Source organism: Amblyomma americanum, chromosome 3 (assembly GCF_052857255.1).
Source record: "Amblyomma americanum isolate KBUSLIRL-KWMA chromosome 3, ASM5285725v1, whole genome shotgun sequence".
NCBI classification, from domain to species: Eukaryota; Metazoa; Arthropoda; class Arachnida; order Ixodida; family Ixodidae; genus Amblyomma; species Amblyomma americanum.
In genome coordinates, this window is record NC_135499.1 from 168,773,129 (window position 1) to 168,791,338 (window position 18,210).

Here is an 18,210-nt window from a genome sequence, read left to right on the forward strand (position 1 = left end):
CATGAAATGTTTAGCAGGTTGTGCGTCGTAACTTTTGACGGCGGGTTCACGTTTCAGCTGGTGGAAGAAGACTGCGTCTCTACAAAAAGGGCAGTTGAACACGTTGGACCAACGTTTCGTCGGATTTCCGGGATCCAGTTATGCGCATATGACGCCCTGGTGTGAACCGACCCCTCCCCCATTATGAAAAGTTCGGCGTTTTTTTTTTTTTTTTCGCTCAAGAAATGGGAACGACCTTCGCTCTTATTGCGTCACTTTGAAAGTAGGCTGACCGTATAAATTGTTAGTGGGTTTCAACGTCTCGAAGCGAAGCACACATTACGGAGGACACCGTAGTTGGTGCGGGGGTGCTCTGCATTTAGACCCACTGGAGTTCTTTAACGTGAGCTAACACCGTTACAGCACACAGGCGTTTTTGTATTTGGACTGCTGTACTGCGCGATGCCGGCGCACGTTACGAGCGTTGCGTCGTGTTACGCCCACCAGACCAGTCACGTGCGCCGGTGATGCATGTAGGCTCGGGTTGCCTGCTACGTACTAAATGGCGAAGTGCTGGTGCGTAAAAAACGAGTGGCGCGTGACGAACTGTGGAAACTGCATGCGGGAACTTCGTGCCTGCATAGTTTGTATACAAGCGTGAGCTTTACACCCGTCTTCGAGCTTGTTATGAGGTGTATAAGCAGTTCGCTTTCGGCACAAAACCTTTTTAAGAGCTAATCAGAACGATCCGCGCTCTCCTTCCTTTGCGTAAATATTTGCAATGAACAGGCTGACGGCGACCGCTAGGAGTGGAACTACGCTGGCTTATGTGTCTGCGCTCGCTTCTATCTTTAGCGCTCTAAAGCGGCTGGAAACGAGCAAACGATGAGCTGCTGACGCCGGTAGGCTTGTAGCAGCGTGTGTCTCGAATTGCACAGAACCAACAGAACTTGCAGCAGATACGTCCGGTAGCCGGATTGGCCGGATACGCGCCGATAGGTGTCGTATCAACTGCAACAGCTGCCAAGGCGGATGCTGCCGCGCATAGAGCTCTGCCGCGATTACAGCTGCTGAGCCGGGTGCGATCGAGCGGCTGTGCTGCGCGCTCGTTTTGCTGTCAGTTGACGGTGTAAATTGCAATTTAAAAGAGCGCTCCTGTCCGCTGGCAGCTGTTGACTCGGCATCCGTGCGGTTCAGAGAACAGACGCGGGGCGTTGACAGTCATGTTGCTCCGAGCGGCAGCGCGTAATTTATCGCTGGTTAGGCGATGCGGCGTGCTCCATCAATCCACCGCCGCCGTTGCTGTTGAGCCAGTTCGAAACCCGGACGTCAATTACACTAAGGTAAGAACCTGGAGGCGTAGTACGCTTTACCGTAAGTGGACCACGAGATAAAACGAACTTGCGTGTAAAACGAACTCGCGTGTACAACGAACCTGCGCGATAGTTCCCTATTCCAAAATACTGTTTCAGTGTTGGGGATATGGTCATGTTAATTGTTCACCCTGTTTCATTTTGTTCTTTCTGCAGATATTTATTAACAATGAATGGCACAACTCTATCTCGGGAAAGACGTTCCCTACTGTTAATCCAACCACAGGAGAAATAATTGCGCAAGTGCAGGAAGGTGATAAGGTAAGAACGTTACAACATGACACCTTTATCAGATTCTGATGTGTAGCTAACTTTGCAGTGTGTAGGAAGCTTGTGGGGGCTGGCGGGGTGTTCATCATTTCGTTGTTCGCTCGGAAAATTAAGTCGACTGGATTATGTTATGAAGACGTCAAATGGCTGAGCGCCTTGACCTTTCAGTTGGCCTGCAAAAAAAATTGAAAAAGTGAAGCAGCAGTTGTTCAGTATTGCTGCTTCTTTACGTTTCGCCTTGATTTCACTTTTAAACCACTGAACGCCAGAAACTCTTTTGAGTCGGGCAGTCAGACGACACAGTATTGTTACAAATGTATTTCTGCTGCATTTTGAAAGTTCTGCAGAAAAAAAAAATACCTAAAGAGCTGCTCATACAGAAGCGTGTTAGTGGAGATGCACCATGGTTATCACAGAAAAGGGCATGTGCTGAAGAGATGTGATGTGTAAATGGTTGGTAGATTATCACTACTGTTGTAATGAACAACACATCACAGCACCTGACATTAATGATTTTGCCTGCCTTCTTAGAATTAAGGCAGGCAAAATTATTAATGCCAATTGCTTCTATGCCTGCCTTCTAGAGGCAAGTGGCAATCGGTCATCCATTTTAAAAGTAGCAGGCTAGCAAGTTTGCTTCTGAGCCTTCAAGTGCATCTTGTATGGGATTGCCAGCAATCGAAATATTTGGAGAGTGAAGGGTACTTTCTCCCTCATCCCTCTGAGCTTTGTAATGTCAAGGCTGCTTCCGGACCTCTTTTACATAGCAAGAAAGAAACCCTGTGGCCTGAAATGTGCGCTCAAGCTTGTTCCAGAGAAAACAGACCAGAGCAGTTTGGTTTTTTACTTGGTCATTATGTCATAAAACTTGGCATGAAAGAAGGCAAACATAGTTTACAATGAAATGAAAAAAACAGGCATAAATTGAGACAAATAAAGATGTCATAAATATGCTCAGACAGGGCCTCTCTTGTATGTCTAGAAGTCCTTTTTTGAAACAGACCTTCCTCATTTTATTTTGTTAATTTGTATAGTCTGAGATTGGAATTTTCTACCAGGCAGCATTGTTAATATCAATTCAGATGACATCATTTTACTGCTCTTCGAGAGCGTAAAATTTTGTTTCAACCCCCTCCCTTCTTCCTGCTGCTGTTAATCTTTCAAAAGCAATGCAGGCATGTAATACATATGATAAACAATGAAATGCGATATAGTCAAGTGCTACTCTTCTGATAAGCTATATTTAACCTATATTTTTGCCAGTTATTGTTTGGTTTCAGAATTCATTAACATATAACTCACATTAATTATCCCTTGCTGGGATGTCTAATTTCTAGTGTTTTCATTTACAGTACAGATCCATAGTTACATAATTTGAAGAAGCTTGCCTTGGGCCAGTCGCCTAGAAATACTTTGTCAACTTCTGAACTAGAGCATAGCTAGTCAGTGAATGAGTGCTTGAATTGCAAATGGTTTCTCTCACAGGCTGATGTGGACAAAGCTGTGCAAGCAGCCAGGAAGGCATTTGAATTGGGATCTGAATGGCGCACGATGGATGCCTCAGACCGCGGCGTCCTGCTTAATCGCCTCGCCGATCTCATTGAACGAGATCGTTGTCTCATTGCTGTGAGTTTGGACTTTCGTATTAGGTTTTTTTCTTAGAAAGCAGGCACTGTGTCTGTTCGGAATTGCTCCAAGAATGCTGTATCGTATTTTTGGAGCAGAGCTTGGAAACGCTGGACAATGGAAAGCCGTTTGCAGACGCTTACAACATTGACCTGCCACTTGTCATCAAATGCCTCAGGTAACTGTGCTTTAGTGCACCACTGGCTTTTTACTTCCATTTCAACTTGTTTTAATGCAGCCTCATGTGCTTCTCTCGTTATTAATAAGGAGACATTTCTGCTGTGGATTGAGCGCCAATAAAGTCACAACAGCAGTCTTTAATGACACACTCCGCAGCTCCCGTCTGAAACCATTCTTTACACTCGTATGGAGAATAGCACGCTTTGCTACAGATTAATCCAGCAGGAACTGAGCTTGCAAGAATTGCATGTCAGTGATGTTATCATATAGACTTATCTGTATGCTTGAGAATTGCCCTCTTGCACTGCAGAATAACCTGCCAAACTGATTTTCCCAGCTACACTTATCTTTACAGCCTGACAGTGCCCTCTCACCTCCACACACACACGTGCAACCCTCTTGTCGCATCCACTCACTTTACACTGCCCTGGTCAGCAAGACATAGCTTTTGCCACTGACATGTGTAAGTGACATCACAAACGGGCAGCGCTCACCTTAAAAGCAATTAATCCCCAAAATACTGACTCAACAGCCCGGAACAATTGGCAGAATTGTTTTTAATTTGTGCAGCACCTGTTGTGGGACTAGTGCCAGCAAACATACCTGTTGTGATCCGTTGCTGCCACTCATTCAGTTATCGCTGCCAGGTATCTTGCTATTAATTCTAAATATTCTTTTTTTCTTAAGATGTTTGCTGTATGATAAGTGCTGTTGCCTCTATGTGCTGCTACAAAGTGTGCCAGTATGGAGCTCATCGTACCCATAATCACATTTACTTCGCTCCTCTTCTGTCAGCATATGTTAAAGAACGCCAGGTGGTCGAAATTATCCAGAGCCCTCCACTAGCGAGAACGTTTTTGCTGGCTAGTTGGTGCAAACTGAAAGGGGTTTACAGCGCAGATAGACAATGACAGGAAGAAATGAGGTGACAGAACAGAGCACTAACAACTCAGGCTCAGTCGGTTATATACAGCAGCCGCTCATATCAACAAAACAGAATGGCAGGATAATGTAAGAAGAAATCAAAACAACTGATATCCCGTAAAGTGACAGAACTTCCCAGTTCTGTCACCTCGTTTTTTCCTGTGTTTTTGTCTGTGCTGTAAACCCCTTTCCCTCCACTAAGCTTCCCTCATAGCCCGAGTCTCTTTGGGATGTTAAACCCCACTAACCAACCAAACCATCTTCTCATGTACACAATAGCTTTAGAAATTTCTGGAAAGAAACAGTGCTCAAAAGATGCCTTCTTTGCGCTGCAGGTACTATGCCGGCTATGCTGACAAGAACCATGGAAAAACTATCCCTCTTGATGGCAGCTTTTTTGCTTACACACGCCACGAGCCTGTCGGAGTGTGTGGGCAGGTTATTCCTGTAAGTCTGTGTATTGTCACAGGGGAAGCAGCACTAGAGTTGCACGAGAGCCGCATTCATTGAACCTATTCTGGCACTTATTGCACATCATGTTGCAATACAGAATGCGGCGTAAGGTGCACTTCAGGTTCAATGCCATAAGATGAGGATCCAAGTCTGTTTGGGCAAAGAAGAGCTGCTGCTATTTTTGTGACTGAAAAACATGCGTTTCTGCCTCTACCTTGCTGTGTGACTGATAGACAAGTTCTATGTTGTAAAGCTGACACAGTGTGCAGTTAACAGAAATGTAAAATTAATTGTACTTACAAGGTTTACACAAGTATGTGTTAGTGTGTCAGATTATTGACTTCCCATAAAATTCTTGAGCTTTTTTGCTATGCAGCATACTGATGGTGCAGCCTAGAAACTTACAAACTGCAGGATGGAATCATGCTTTAGAAACCACTAACTGTTGCTTTTCTTTGAAATCTGCATTGTTGCCATTTTGTCAGTTCAATGCTTTAGTGCTTTTGTGTTGTTGTGCCTTGCAGTGGAATTTCCCAGCATTGATGCAGGCCTGGAAGCTAGGCCCTGCTCTTGCCATGGGCAACACAGTGGTGATGAAGCCAGCTGAACAGACTCCGCTGTCGGCTCTGCATGTGGCTTCTCTCGTGGCTGAGGCCGGCTTCCCAGCTGGTGTGGTAAATATCGTGCCTGGCATGGGTCCCACGGCAGGAGCTGCCATCGCAGCTCACAAGGACGTTGACAAGATTGCTTTTACAGGCTCCACAGAGGTAAGGCCTTTCTTCAGCCCTTTGCAAGAGAAAAAAATGCCAGTGTATTTTGTTGCAAAACAGTACCTGCAAGCGCGAAATGTTTGCAGCGGGTGGTACTCAGTGTCATCTAACATATAGTATAAAAAATAGTGCCATTGTTTCCCAATATCAATGCTGCACTCTCTGCTGTGAAAGCCACGCGTTGCCCAGTGTATACGTTGTCCAGCTCATCAGATTTCTAATGCACAAACTGGCAGATTGCTTCTCCCACTTGTGACATTTTATCCCGACTCTGACGTGTACATGTACTGGAAGGTTTTAGATTTCAAGGCAAATCTTGTAACTGTTTCATAAAATTTCCCCTTTGAAATCTTTGCAATTTTGCCTCCATGCATACCATGATCAGAATGAAACACTACTCAGAATACTGTTTGTTGTTAAGCTGCTGAAATTTTTTTTTACCTTTGCATTCCTATTTTCACAGAACTGATGTTGCAGTGAACATTTTGGTTTGAAAGAAAAGGCTAAAAAAAGCTTTTTTTATTGCATGGCACAGGCAGGACAGTTCCTGACTTTATTACTGTGAGGCTGACCCTGCAGTACTGCCCAACTCCTAACATCGCCACCATCATTTCAATCTAGCTTTCATTAAATGGTAATGCACAGCTAGACATTAGTGCCATTTTCTACTGCAGCTATCAGTTTAGCTTTAACTGGTGTGGGCCTTTACTTAACTTTAGTTGCTGTGTGCTTGTTTTTTGTAGCATTGTCACTGAAGGCTGGATATGGTTACTGATGTGTGCTTTGAGCACTAGGCATTGGTGCTTAAAATCTGATTTTGCATGCCAAAACTCATTACCAGGAATTCGGGGTAAGTGCTTCTAGTTCCCTTGGCTGCCACCACATGGTGCATGGCTTTGAACAGTAAAAAGTAGCCTGTTGTCATTTCCCGTGACCTAAGTTAGATAATGACAGAGTGGCTGCAGATTAGAACGTGATAGGCTGCTCGGCTTAGCGGCACTGGCTGGGCACTGTCCTGAATTCCTGTTAATGGTGCAGACGTGAACTACACGAGAGCTCTAGCAACTTGACCAAAGGCAAATTTTAAATGTACAGCTGGCAGTTCTGTTTAAGGTGACCAGCCAGAATGCTGATTATTGGTGTTAAAGAGGTGTAAACTAGCGGTATGCGAAAATCAAAACATTTGGTGGCAAAACAGACACGAATAATAAAAATTGGGTGCAAATCGAATATTTTTGAATAATTTTGAATATCAGTACAGGTAGTTCAAACTAGACACTTCTACACAAAACACAGCCACAAAAAGATTGTAAACAAACAAATCGAGCATCAAATAAGGGAGGGATAATTATATTGTAGTAACAGTAATAAGCTTCATTGCATAGACTAATATATTTTTTACAATTATCTTGAGTACAATTCTTTGGACGAATGTTGCCTTCATTGAAAAAGTCCAATATTACAGTTTGGCTTAATGCTTACATGACAGAGGAGCCTCCTGAATGCTGTCATGAAGCATTTTAAGGTGGCCAGATACCTCCTTAGGAGGAGTGATGTATCGATTATCAGAAAGGCAAGAGGCGCTGTTGGCAAAACGCATCAAGACTGCTTGCAAAACTGGCACAAAAAGGAGCTACTTGAGTTGCAGCACGGGCGGGATCACTTCCAAGTTCCCTCTCGACGCCCGAGTACATAAAGCGCCGGTTCTGGAATGCCACCCTTAATGTAGCGTTCGCGACAACACTATAACAGCATGTAGCCCACTTATCCCTCGCGTGTCGATTTTGCCAGACTTCAAGCCCCATGATGAGCCCATGTAAACACTGTTATGAACCGAAGGTGCGAAGACGAAATCATGCCGTTGGACGTGCCGGCGCGCAGGTCGCCCTGTACCGCTGTACGTGGTGAAGTCATGCTGGTTGGCTTTGAACCTGATGTCTCTAGGTGTGGTACACTTTTTCCTTGTCCTATGTGGTCTCAAATATGTAGTTGCTAGATTGCAACAAAAATTGGGAACGATCAAAGCTGTTGTCACGGAACAACCACAGGAGCGCATGAGGGCCACAGTTTCGCCCCTTCCGCTATCCTCCACAAGCCGGGCCGCCTCTGCACGCCACGTCTCATTCACAGTGATCAAAACCGAGAGGATTGCTGCCATTCAAGTTCACAGCCAGTTGTCAACTGCATCGTGGCACAAGGCGATGACGTGCACGCTCTCGATGGCCGTCAGTGCATTGATTCTATGCAAGGCCTAGCGTTACCACATGCTGGCATTCAATTCCATAAAGGAACGAGCACATTAGCTCAAGTGGCAACTGCAAGATACAGCAGTTTGGAAATACCGCAGTGTTTTGCTGCGAGTTCAGATAAACAAGAAATTCTTAATATCTGAACATTTAAAGGGTTTGCATAGCTCGAACAGTGAAAGTGCGATGTAGATTGAATCAAATATTAAATACTATCTGCAGACTATTAGGAGTTTCGGATATTCGCATACCTATGCACTGTAAACCACATGACTGCACCATTCTTAAGTTCCCTGCCATACTGAAAGGCAGCAGTGTCAAAGGTTCTTGATGCTTATATTGCTTGCACTTTTTTGTTTGCATTACTTGATGGTGATTGACATGCAAGGTGGCATCTCACATACAGCAGGCCTGCCAGCTATTCAAAAGTATTGTATTTTACATAGCTACTGTAAAGCCACAAGCAGCTTCTGACAGCCTAGTAGAAAACACTTATGTAGATGAGAACAGGTGTTGGGCATTGAAGTCCAAAGAGGTGAAATTTCAAAACATGCAGACGCTGTGCTTGCCATGAAATGCCAGGGAGTGGTTTATTCTGAAATTTAAAAAGCTTGCTTTGCTATGAGAATGTCACATATTACTGAGGTTATTTGCAAAACAGATAACACATGCATTGGCTTGCATTCAGAGAAAGCATGGGGAGTCTTCTTGTCCCCATTCTTGTCATGTGAATCGCGCTGTGCATCAATATGCCATCTCGTTTTTTTTTGTTTTTTTTAAGGTTGGCAAGTTAGTGATGGAGACTGCTGCCAAGTCAAACCTCAAGAAGGTCACATTGGAACTGGGTGGCAAGAGCCCCAACATTGTTTTCAAGGATGCTGACTGTGAGTGATCTATGGTGTCTGAACTCTTGGCTAGTAATCTTGCTGTAGAAGTAACTTATGAACCAGTGTTATGTATTTAACAGTTCGGCCTGTTACAGGGTTATCTTGGGCATAAAATGAGAATTCTCAGTCTTGGTTTAAAGTGAAACTTGACTTGACCACTGTAGGGTATCGACATGTTTACTGCCGATGCCAAACTGCGCAGGACATTCACCCACAATAGTCAGCAGCCCGTGCTTTGAGTTTTCACGGCGAGTGCACCACTGTAGGGTATCTACATATTTACTATCGATGCGGAACTGCGCAGGGCATTCACCCACAATAGTCAGCAGTCTGTGCTTTGAGTTTTCACGGCGAGTGCTGGAACATGGGGAGGTGCACATGGCACCAGCTCTCATGGGCGGCAGGTTGTAATGGCTATGTGCTTGGGCCAGAATGGTGAATCCGGTGTTTCGGGTGCTCCACGGACATTTATACTGCTAATCACACACAGATGACATGAAGCTGAGCAAGCTGCTTCGGCTGACAAGGGGGCCCATTCATAGGGGGCAAAACATGGTGCTGAACCTACCACCATCAGCCTGCTATGCTATTCGGGGAACACAGTTATGGAGAAAACACGTGGATGAAGATGTGGTCATAGAGGCAAGGTCCAACGCCAATTGCCATATCCGGCTGCAATGTCTCCGCAAGACAGACAGGGGACCACAAAGAACATACGGAGTGTTTAACTCGCAAGGGTTGGCTCTGCCGCTCTGCCGCACAAGTGCTTCACCGCAAAGCGGCTCAGACAGCTCAGAGTTGAAGACAGAGTGAACAAGCAAGCTTGGTGGCTTTCCTCCGTGCTCTTCCTCACAAAAAAAAAAAAGAAAAAGGTGTAAATCCTTTAATGAAAAGAGGGGGTGGGTTCTCAGAATCTCGAAAATATGGTACTCCCTTATTACAAACCTGTTGCTTGAATGCACCGAGTGGTGATAGCACAAGACAACTGGATGTGGCGCAACTATCAACTGACATTTTATTTGAAAAGCATGGGCATATCAAGGGAAACAGGAGTCATTACTGAGCATTGTTGGTTGATAGTTGCACCACGTCCAGTCGTCTTGTTTCATCCTTGTCACCACTCAGCACATTCAAGCAGCAGAGTAATGCAATACCAGCTAGCCTCTTCTGTTGCTTTGCTTTATTACAAAGCTGCTCCATTTTGGGGGACTTCTCTAAACATTGGACCAATGCCATCTGTGCTTGTTGATACTGCAGTGGACGAGGCCATAGAGACGTCACATTTCGGGTTGTTCTTCAACCAAGGCCAGTGCTGCTGTGCTGGTTCACGCATCTTTGTGGAGGGGGCGATCTACGATGACTTTGTGGCTCGCAGTGTGGAACTCGCCAAGCAGAGAGTCCTTGGTGATCCCTTTGATGCCAACACCACACAGGGGCCTCAGGTGTGCCACGCTTTGCTGCTCTGCTTTCATGACTGTTTTGCATGCAGACATCTTGGTTGTTGTTGGTTATCTGTTTTCAGGGTTTAAGAACGTACATGTGCCTTAAAAATTTGCTGAAAATTGCTGCAGGTTTGTACACAGCTGCAGACTGAGCTGTTCTTCTATTTTATTCACTGAATTTTTTCATCTTCAAAAATTGTACTTCAAGAGTGCATGCTTGTAAATGTACTCTCATGCTGGAAATGCTGCATGTGCACAAAGTTTATACGTGTTTAATGATGTTAATGGATGTTCCATGTGTAGTATGCTAATCGAGTAATGCTTTTTGGCTCTGTTATGTTCTTTTGTGCATTTTCAATTCCATCTTCATGTCCATCTCCTGGTTGATTTCGTTTAAAATTGGAGCATATTTGTCTGGACAACAGGTTTAATTTTGATTAAAATGTTTTATGTCCATCTCCTGGTTGATTTCGTTTAAAATTGGAGCATATTTGTCTGGACAACAGGTTTAATTTTGATTAAAATGTTTTCTGGACTTGTTTGTCACATCTCGAACAAGAGCATCAAATTGTAATATTCTTACTACAATAGCAAGCACTTTGGCAAAGAAAGCCTAGCATCTATGAGTTTATGGTCAGTGTCAGTTCCTTTATGGAAATCATCATGAGCCAAGACTCCTAAGAGCTTACAGTGCTCGGGGTGAAATGCATGCTGTCTGCAGGTCATGCAAAGTTTTCAACACTACACTCATGAATCCCAGGCTGTTAGGAAAATCTCATTTACATAGTGTCACCTTAGTGGCTTAGTGGACTACTTATACAGTGTCAAGGAAGTCTCATTTGCTGGTAGCAAATAGGTCATGACCACACCACAGTCCGCTGAGCTGTGCAATTTCAGCATGCCTTATCTTGGGTCAAGAAATTATTTTATTTGCACGTCACTGCGACAACCAAAAATTGAATGCTGTGGGCTGGTGGAAGTGAAATTTTAAGACGCTTAATGATATTTTTTTTCCTCTTAACAAAATGGATGATAAGAGTATGTAGTGCAAAAATACAGACCACATGCATCATTGCAAAGAAAAAAATGTAAAAATTGAGTAAGTCATGCCTGTTAAGAACGGTTAAAAAAGAAAAAAGTTGTTTCAAGTATGACTTCGTGCAGTACTATAATTTTCCAAATCGAACACAAATTCAGCAAAGCTAAAAAGCTGTAAAAATTTGTTTTCAAATATATACATACTCCTCAGCAATTTCCAGGAACATCTTGTATCAAGCTGAGCTGAGGGTAGTAGTTATTCACTAAAACTAAACATTCCTGCATTCCTGGGCAAGGTGCTGACGAGGTTCTTGTGCCTTGTCCCTAGTGTGCTGCTAACATGGATGCTAACCAACTAGCCCAACAAGTATTCCTGCATTGTAAATTTGATGAGGAAAACTGCACTGCAGCCTGAGCTAAAGCTTCCCCCTAAAAAGCCCAGCATTACGGTGTTCCCAGAACTCGTGGTTAGACGGTGCAAAGTGCATCTTCAGGACAGTTGAAGCAAGTGGCAGTGATGTATTCAATCTGAGGGTGGGTAAGGCGTTTTGCACCATCTCTTTTATTTTTACCTTCTGCCCTGTAAAGGGCCACTGAGGGAGCAGCAAGTAAACACACAGGCAACAGACCTGCAGGAGATCAGTGCTGGTAATGAACAATGGAAAAAAAAAAAGTCAGGCTGGCATCGGCAAGTTACGCACTTTGGAGCAAAATAGTTTCCCTGAATGTTACATAAGCACTGTTGTAACGCAAGAGTAGTCTTTGAAGGTGCAAAACGGGGGGGAAAAAGTACATCGAGGGACCAGGCTGCAGTGCAAGGAAAGTGGTTTTCCTATAGCTTGTCTTCATAGGAAAGTGAACCTTTCAAGAGAGCCGCGCAAAAGGTTCTCAGATAAGGCCTAGATGAAGCTAAGCATAGACTGCCATCACGCCATCACTGCACTGACTACACTTCAGAGCTAGCCTAAAAAATTGTGCAGCAGCATGCCAATGCAATGTCGCCAAGAAGTGCATCACGTACCAATTCAAAGGACAGCATGCGAGGAGTTCAGGGTATCTGCGGAACTTGTAACTTTTCATATGTTCTGTCGTGCTTTCCTTGGGACAAAGTGTTGAAATCTCACTTGGTGCTCTGCCGCTGCTCGATAAGTCATTCACTATGCCGGTTGCCTTAGTTGAACGTGGTTCGAAGCACTTCCTTTTTCTTTTTCCACTTGGCAAAGATGAATTAAGGCTGATCTATATGACTCATTAGTCATTATGAGAGTTAATATAGCATAGTGTACCTTTGTCTCTGCATTCAATCATAACATGATGGGTGACTTTTTCACTTCAATCTCGGTAAAATAAAACTTGCATTACTTGAGTAAATGCAGTATAAATGAAAAATATGAGGGCAGAACTTTCTTAATCTTGTCTAGATTATTAAGCAAAATATGTTTGCGCTGGTGTCGTAGTGCAAGCTCTATTACTTTATTCCTCTGGAAAATAAGCTGCACCAAACCAGGGTTGCAGGCTCATTTGAACAGAGGACATAGACATGCTGTGTCGTTGTTATTAATGCGAAAGCATTAAATGGTTCTGTCGCGTCAGCAAAAAGTGTCCGCAAATTTTGTCCACACTATTATGTCATTCTGTGGAGATAAATGTGCAAAAGTTTAATTGTGTTAGGTAGTGCGTGAGTAATCTTGAAATGAAAAAAGTTTGGTTGGTGAATTGTAATTAGGTAATTAATGTAATTTAATTTATGAAACTAAATGCTCTTTGAAGCAGGTTTTAATGATAAACAATGTAAATGCGTCAGAAGTGTTACATAATTAGTAAAAAATAAATTGAAAAAAATAGAAAAGAAAAACAAAACAAATTAAGAAAAGGCAGTAAAAATAAAAAAACTAAACTTCAAATAACAAAAAATAAAAAGAAATAAAAGGTGGAGGGAGAAAGGCAGACTTAAGTGCATTTCTGTAATTTTCAAAGTATTTATGTGGGCACACCTGGGAAGTATTAATGTTTGTTGACATTCACTTTGCCATGAGTAATAAAAGTTGGTGTGTTCTCGTTGCATGCACATGCAGGTTGACCAGGAACAGCTGGGCAAGATATTGAACCTGATTGATAGTGGCAAAACAGAGGGGGCCCGGCTGCTATGCGGTGGAGCCAGGCATGGATCGCAGGGATACTTTGTTCAACCAACAGTTTTCTCGGAAGTTAAAGATGGCATGCGCATCGCAAGAGAAGAGGTGTGGCCTGTGATCTTCATTCTCTGTTTCATGCCATCCATTTGGTAGTACTGTAGAGCTTACATAACATGAAATATTGGGAGATAATATGCAAAGCATGGAGCTTTTCTTCACTCATGTTGTCTACAGGATGCATATGGTTGTGATCTCTCTTGGTTTGATCATGGCCAAGCTCTGTCATTGTTGGTCTCGGCCTATCTCTTTGTCACTGTGTAGTGTGTGAAGTTAAGTAAAAAAAAAAGTAGTGAGCAGTAGTGGCAGCAGTAAGTTTAAATGCATGAAAATGTGGCAAATCAAGATGTCGCTGTTCTGTATTATTTTTTTCGTTGTAAGGAAAGGTTATTGATTCACTTGCAATTTCAGCTCTTTTGTTTTGTTCTTTTGTGTATACTTTGGCTGTGGGTGAAGCAGAGGAAGATGGTAATGAAAACTTACCTTAACTTCACCTCAGCCTCTTTGGCTGAATTCAGCTAACATTATTTTTTTATTTTTTGCAGATTTTTGGCCCTGTGATGCAGATCCTTCGTTTTGACAACGTAGACGAATTGATTGAACGTGCAAACCGTACTGAATATGGTCTGGCTGCAAGCCTGTTCACGCGAGACATTGAGAAAGCGCTGCACTTCTCTTCGGGGATCAAGGCTGGCACTGTGTGGTAGGTATTGCAGAGAGCGCATTACTCACATCTGTCTCTGCTGTTTCATTTAGGCAGCCTGTGAACAGCATGACTGGTATGGCAGTTTCACCATGCCTTCTGTTGAGCTCCGCCTTTTGCACTTGCTATAATACCTTGTGCTCCACGCAACTATAATAGGTGCCAAACTATCGCCGACCAGTGTGCTTGCAGAAAATGCAATGGGATCTGCCTGAACATTACAGCCTCTGCCAAAAGTAGCCGATCAATGGGGTTACTTATCCATGTGGTGGGGTGCCTGTGGCAGCCCTCGAGCTGTAAATCCGTATAGGGTCAGGAGAACCTTTGTCCTCACCTTTCAGCACGTTTAGGTCCATATGGGTGCTGTAAGGGCTCCACAGTACAGCCAAGAAGCAAACCACGTTGCTCGGTTTCTTTTGCAAAGGGAGTACATTTTAGGGGAGATATGAATTTAAGAAACCGCTCCCCCGGTCTCCTTCCTGCCTCCTTCAGTCTGCCTTTTTTCACAAGGCCGCTCTGCACATGCGTGCCTCCACAAACCCTTTGCGACAGACTTTCAGAGTTGGCCACACTGCCACACCATCGATGCAATCGTTGCGAACAGCCCAGCCATCAACCAATAGGATTTCAAGGGAGGCTGGCTGCTTGCAGCTGCGTATCTATTAACGAGCACAAAAAACCCTGAAATTGTTTATCGAACATAAAAATGAACGACAGCTCAATAGATTTAGTCACAATTATAAAATAGATGCATAAAGGTGTTTGACATTTACATTCGCCGAAGCATTTCTTGCCTATGAAAAGCCACTCATGCCACACTGACTGAAATCATTAGCATGTGAACTAGCGGCTGCGTTTGGTATCGCAACAACAGTGCGACTGGGCCGCACTTTTTTTGGGTGCATCGCACCGAGTGAAACAGCCTTAACACATCATTTGAAAGAAAGCATGCGACTAATATTAGGTGTATATGGTCCTTTAAGCGGTACATGAAATTTCAGCGCTGTTTCTTGAGCAAGTTTGTTTAGCTTTTTTTTTTTTCCCAGGGTAAACTGCTATGATGTACTCACTGCACAAGTTCCCTTTGGAGGCTACAAGATGTCTGGTATCGGTCGTGAACTTGGAGAGTATGGTTTGGAAGCCTACACTGAAGTGAAATCGGTAAGCTGATCACACGTGTGCCTTAGACTTCTGTTGATTTGGTACGCACCATTCTTGTGCATTGCCTTTGTGTTTTGGTGAATGCTGTGTGCTTGTACAAGTGTTTGTTTTTGAAGGTAATATGTGGCATACAATATGCAATCTTTTTACTTCAGTTTCTTCACTACACAACCTTATTCAGTTAGTTAGGATGTTTCATTCAATAAACAGAATTTTAGTTACACTTTATGGGTAACCTCTGGCCTGTTTACTTCATCCATGTGCACATTTAAATCATTTCCTCCAGCAGTGCACATATAAAATAATACTACCATTATGCTATACACGGTGGAAGTGGTATATACATAAACTCCCTATAAGACAAACTTTGTTAAGATGAATTTGCGGATAAGATGAAGAATGTGCAACAATTTGGTTGGCTCCCCATAGACAAACTTTCGCAGTTGCTGCCGTTAATCCCACACAAAGGCACTCACAGGGCGTCTGCACGGCACTGTTGAGCATAGGAAAAATGCACAAAACGCTCCTAGCAAGAAGGTGCACCCCGACAAGATAGCTTCCATGCAACTTCGTGCCTTTGTGCGGAGGAGCTGTCTTGCAGGGGCACGCTTCCTCGCAAGGAAGTATTCTTGCCGGCAAGGCACCTTCGCTCCTGCCTGTGCACGGCGAAGAGATGCCAGATCTTGGCATCTTGTGTGCCAAGTGCTGCCACCAGCGAAGGTGCATAGGCACGGAGTAGACCTGCTCATTGACTTAGGGCTTAAACAGTTGAGAGCCAAATTTTTAACTGGCACAATGTCGCAATATCTGCGTCACATGGGCACTACCTGCAGCAGATGTAAAGATGCATGGTGTGCCTGCTCGCAGAGTCAATAACAGTTATGCTGAGGAAGGAGCGAGACAAGAGAGAGATGCACAGCTATGCAGCTGGGCACCTTCAGTGTGCTCACAGCCTCAAAAAATCAAATCGGGTGCAAAAAACATGCAAACAAATAGCAGTCACTGTGGAAAAGAGAGAGAGCGGAAAAGTGGCTGTGAAAATAAAACTAGATCAACGCCGTTATCAAGCAAGATAATGTGACTTTGTTTCATGCCCTCATTATTCACCTCAATTCATGCATAGTGCCATATATGTACCATTCGTAATTATCTCTCACTGCAAGGTCATTTTATTTATTGTTTTCATGTAACACATATTTGGACACACTTAGCATGCTCGAGTGTCTTTTTTTGGGGGGGCACTTTGTTAAGACGAACTTCTGATAAAGTGAACAAATTTTCTGTTCCCTTCGAACTCATAGCATAGCATGAAAATGGTATGAAGGTACTTTGCACAAATTAATATAAATGCATATTACTTCTGTTTCTGCAGGTGATAATCAAGATGGGCCAGAAGAACAGCTAATAAGCTGAGCTGGCATTCTACACCATATTATACGTTACTTTTTATACCAGTCGTTGTATCAGCGTTCATATGCACCTGTTTTCCTGTTGCAGGAATCCCTTTTGTAGTCATGCCTGTAATGCTCAATAAATTGTCAACTGCCAATCTGAAACATTACCCAAGACATTTAGTGTTTCACTTTCTAGTTGTAAGTGAGTAAAATTCAGTCAGGTTTGATTTCACATTTGTATTTATAGCATAACCATAGCGTTGTGTAATTCAGCACCTCATGTTAGTATGTACTATGTAGTATGTGTTCTTGTATTTAAATATTGTAAAAAAACAATTTCACTGCAAGATTTTTACTCCTTAATTATATGCTGTGCTTTTGCCTGCGCAGTTCGCACTTGGCAAACTGTACTACATACATGTGCCTATGCTCGCATTCTTCAGGCACATTTAGAGGCCTGTTCCACATAAACAATTTTTTTTAAAACTAGCATCACATTCTCAGACCTTGGAGATATCTCACTGGACCACCAATCCTTGAATCTGAGCATCCTTTTAAGCACTGGCAATGCTAAGTAAAATTTTGTTGAAATCACAAGTGGTAGCACTTGTTGCACCGGTGGCCAAAACAATTGAGAATGAAATGGCGTAACCAAATTCGCTTGCCACCCGTTATACATGCTGTGATATCTCTTTGATGCTCTTCTGCTCAGAGCTGCTGTTGATGCATTTTTTTTTTACTGCATTGTATTGAAGCTATTTCTTCCCAGAACATGGGTATTTTTGAGGCATTCCATGTGTGCATGTGGCAAACATCCCTTTAGTGATTCACTTTTAATGTGTCATCTACCACTGATACGCAAGCTGCATGCATGCCCATGCACACACGTCCTGTCAGCACCAAATGAAACTGGCCAGCATTTTTCGTGTCCTATCATTAACTTCTGTGATTGAAAGTGTGTCAGCCCTGACCAGTTGGGCACAGTTCTTATGCGCAAACATTTTTTTTATAAATTCAGCCTCTTATTGCTTAACGCAAGCTCCAGCTCCAATCATATGTTTCTTTGTACTAAGAGAGCAGCATTGTCAATTATGTAGATCTGCAGGAACCACAGCCAACTGCAGGTAATGTTAAAACTAAATTGAAATTGCACAAAACTGTTCTTTCAAGCAGAAAGACTGCATCAAGGAAGCTTATGTTATGTTGGTGCTGCAAGATCATTTGTACAGTGCTTGCAAACATGGGTACAGACTGCCATTAGCTTTTAAACCCTCTAAATTCACACACTCTTAAATTCATACATAAAAGAGTTTGGACTTGTTTTGCATGCCCCAACGAATTTGCGAAGCAAACAGATTTCTGGGGACAAGCAATTAAATTCTCAGCCAGGCCTTTAGCCGAGTCTCGCAGGCATGTATCATCACAGGAAGCAAATACATCGGAGCTGCGTGAGAAATGCTTAGTTTCTATTTATACCTGTGAATAACTTTTTAAAATTCATTGACTGTTAGGTTTTTCTGCTACTGCTTGGAAATGTTGAACTTGCATTATTTAAGCTAAATAAATGCATGC

The 18,210-nt window shown here is 43.2% G+C and overlaps 1 protein-coding gene across 1 annotated transcript; it reads left to right on the top strand.

Annotated features, from left to right (window-relative positions):
* Positions 1-515: 515 nt before the first annotated feature.
* On the top strand, positions 516-16,805 carry LOC144125373 (aldehyde dehydrogenase, mitochondrial-like). Its single transcript, XM_077658698.1, has 12 exons — positions 516-1,322; positions 1,509-1,613; positions 3,108-3,248; positions 3,347-3,426; positions 4,688-4,799; positions 5,330-5,572; positions 8,603-8,705; positions 9,966-10,150; positions 13,264-13,428; positions 13,926-14,083; positions 15,130-15,244; positions 16,617-16,805. The coding sequence occupies exons 1-12, from the start codon at positions 1,203-1,205 to the stop codon at positions 16,647-16,649; spliced, it is 1,560 nt and encodes a 519-aa protein (XP_077514824.1). The 5' UTR covers positions 516-1,202; the 3' UTR covers positions 16,650-16,805.
* Positions 16,806-18,210: the final 1,405 nt, after the last annotated feature.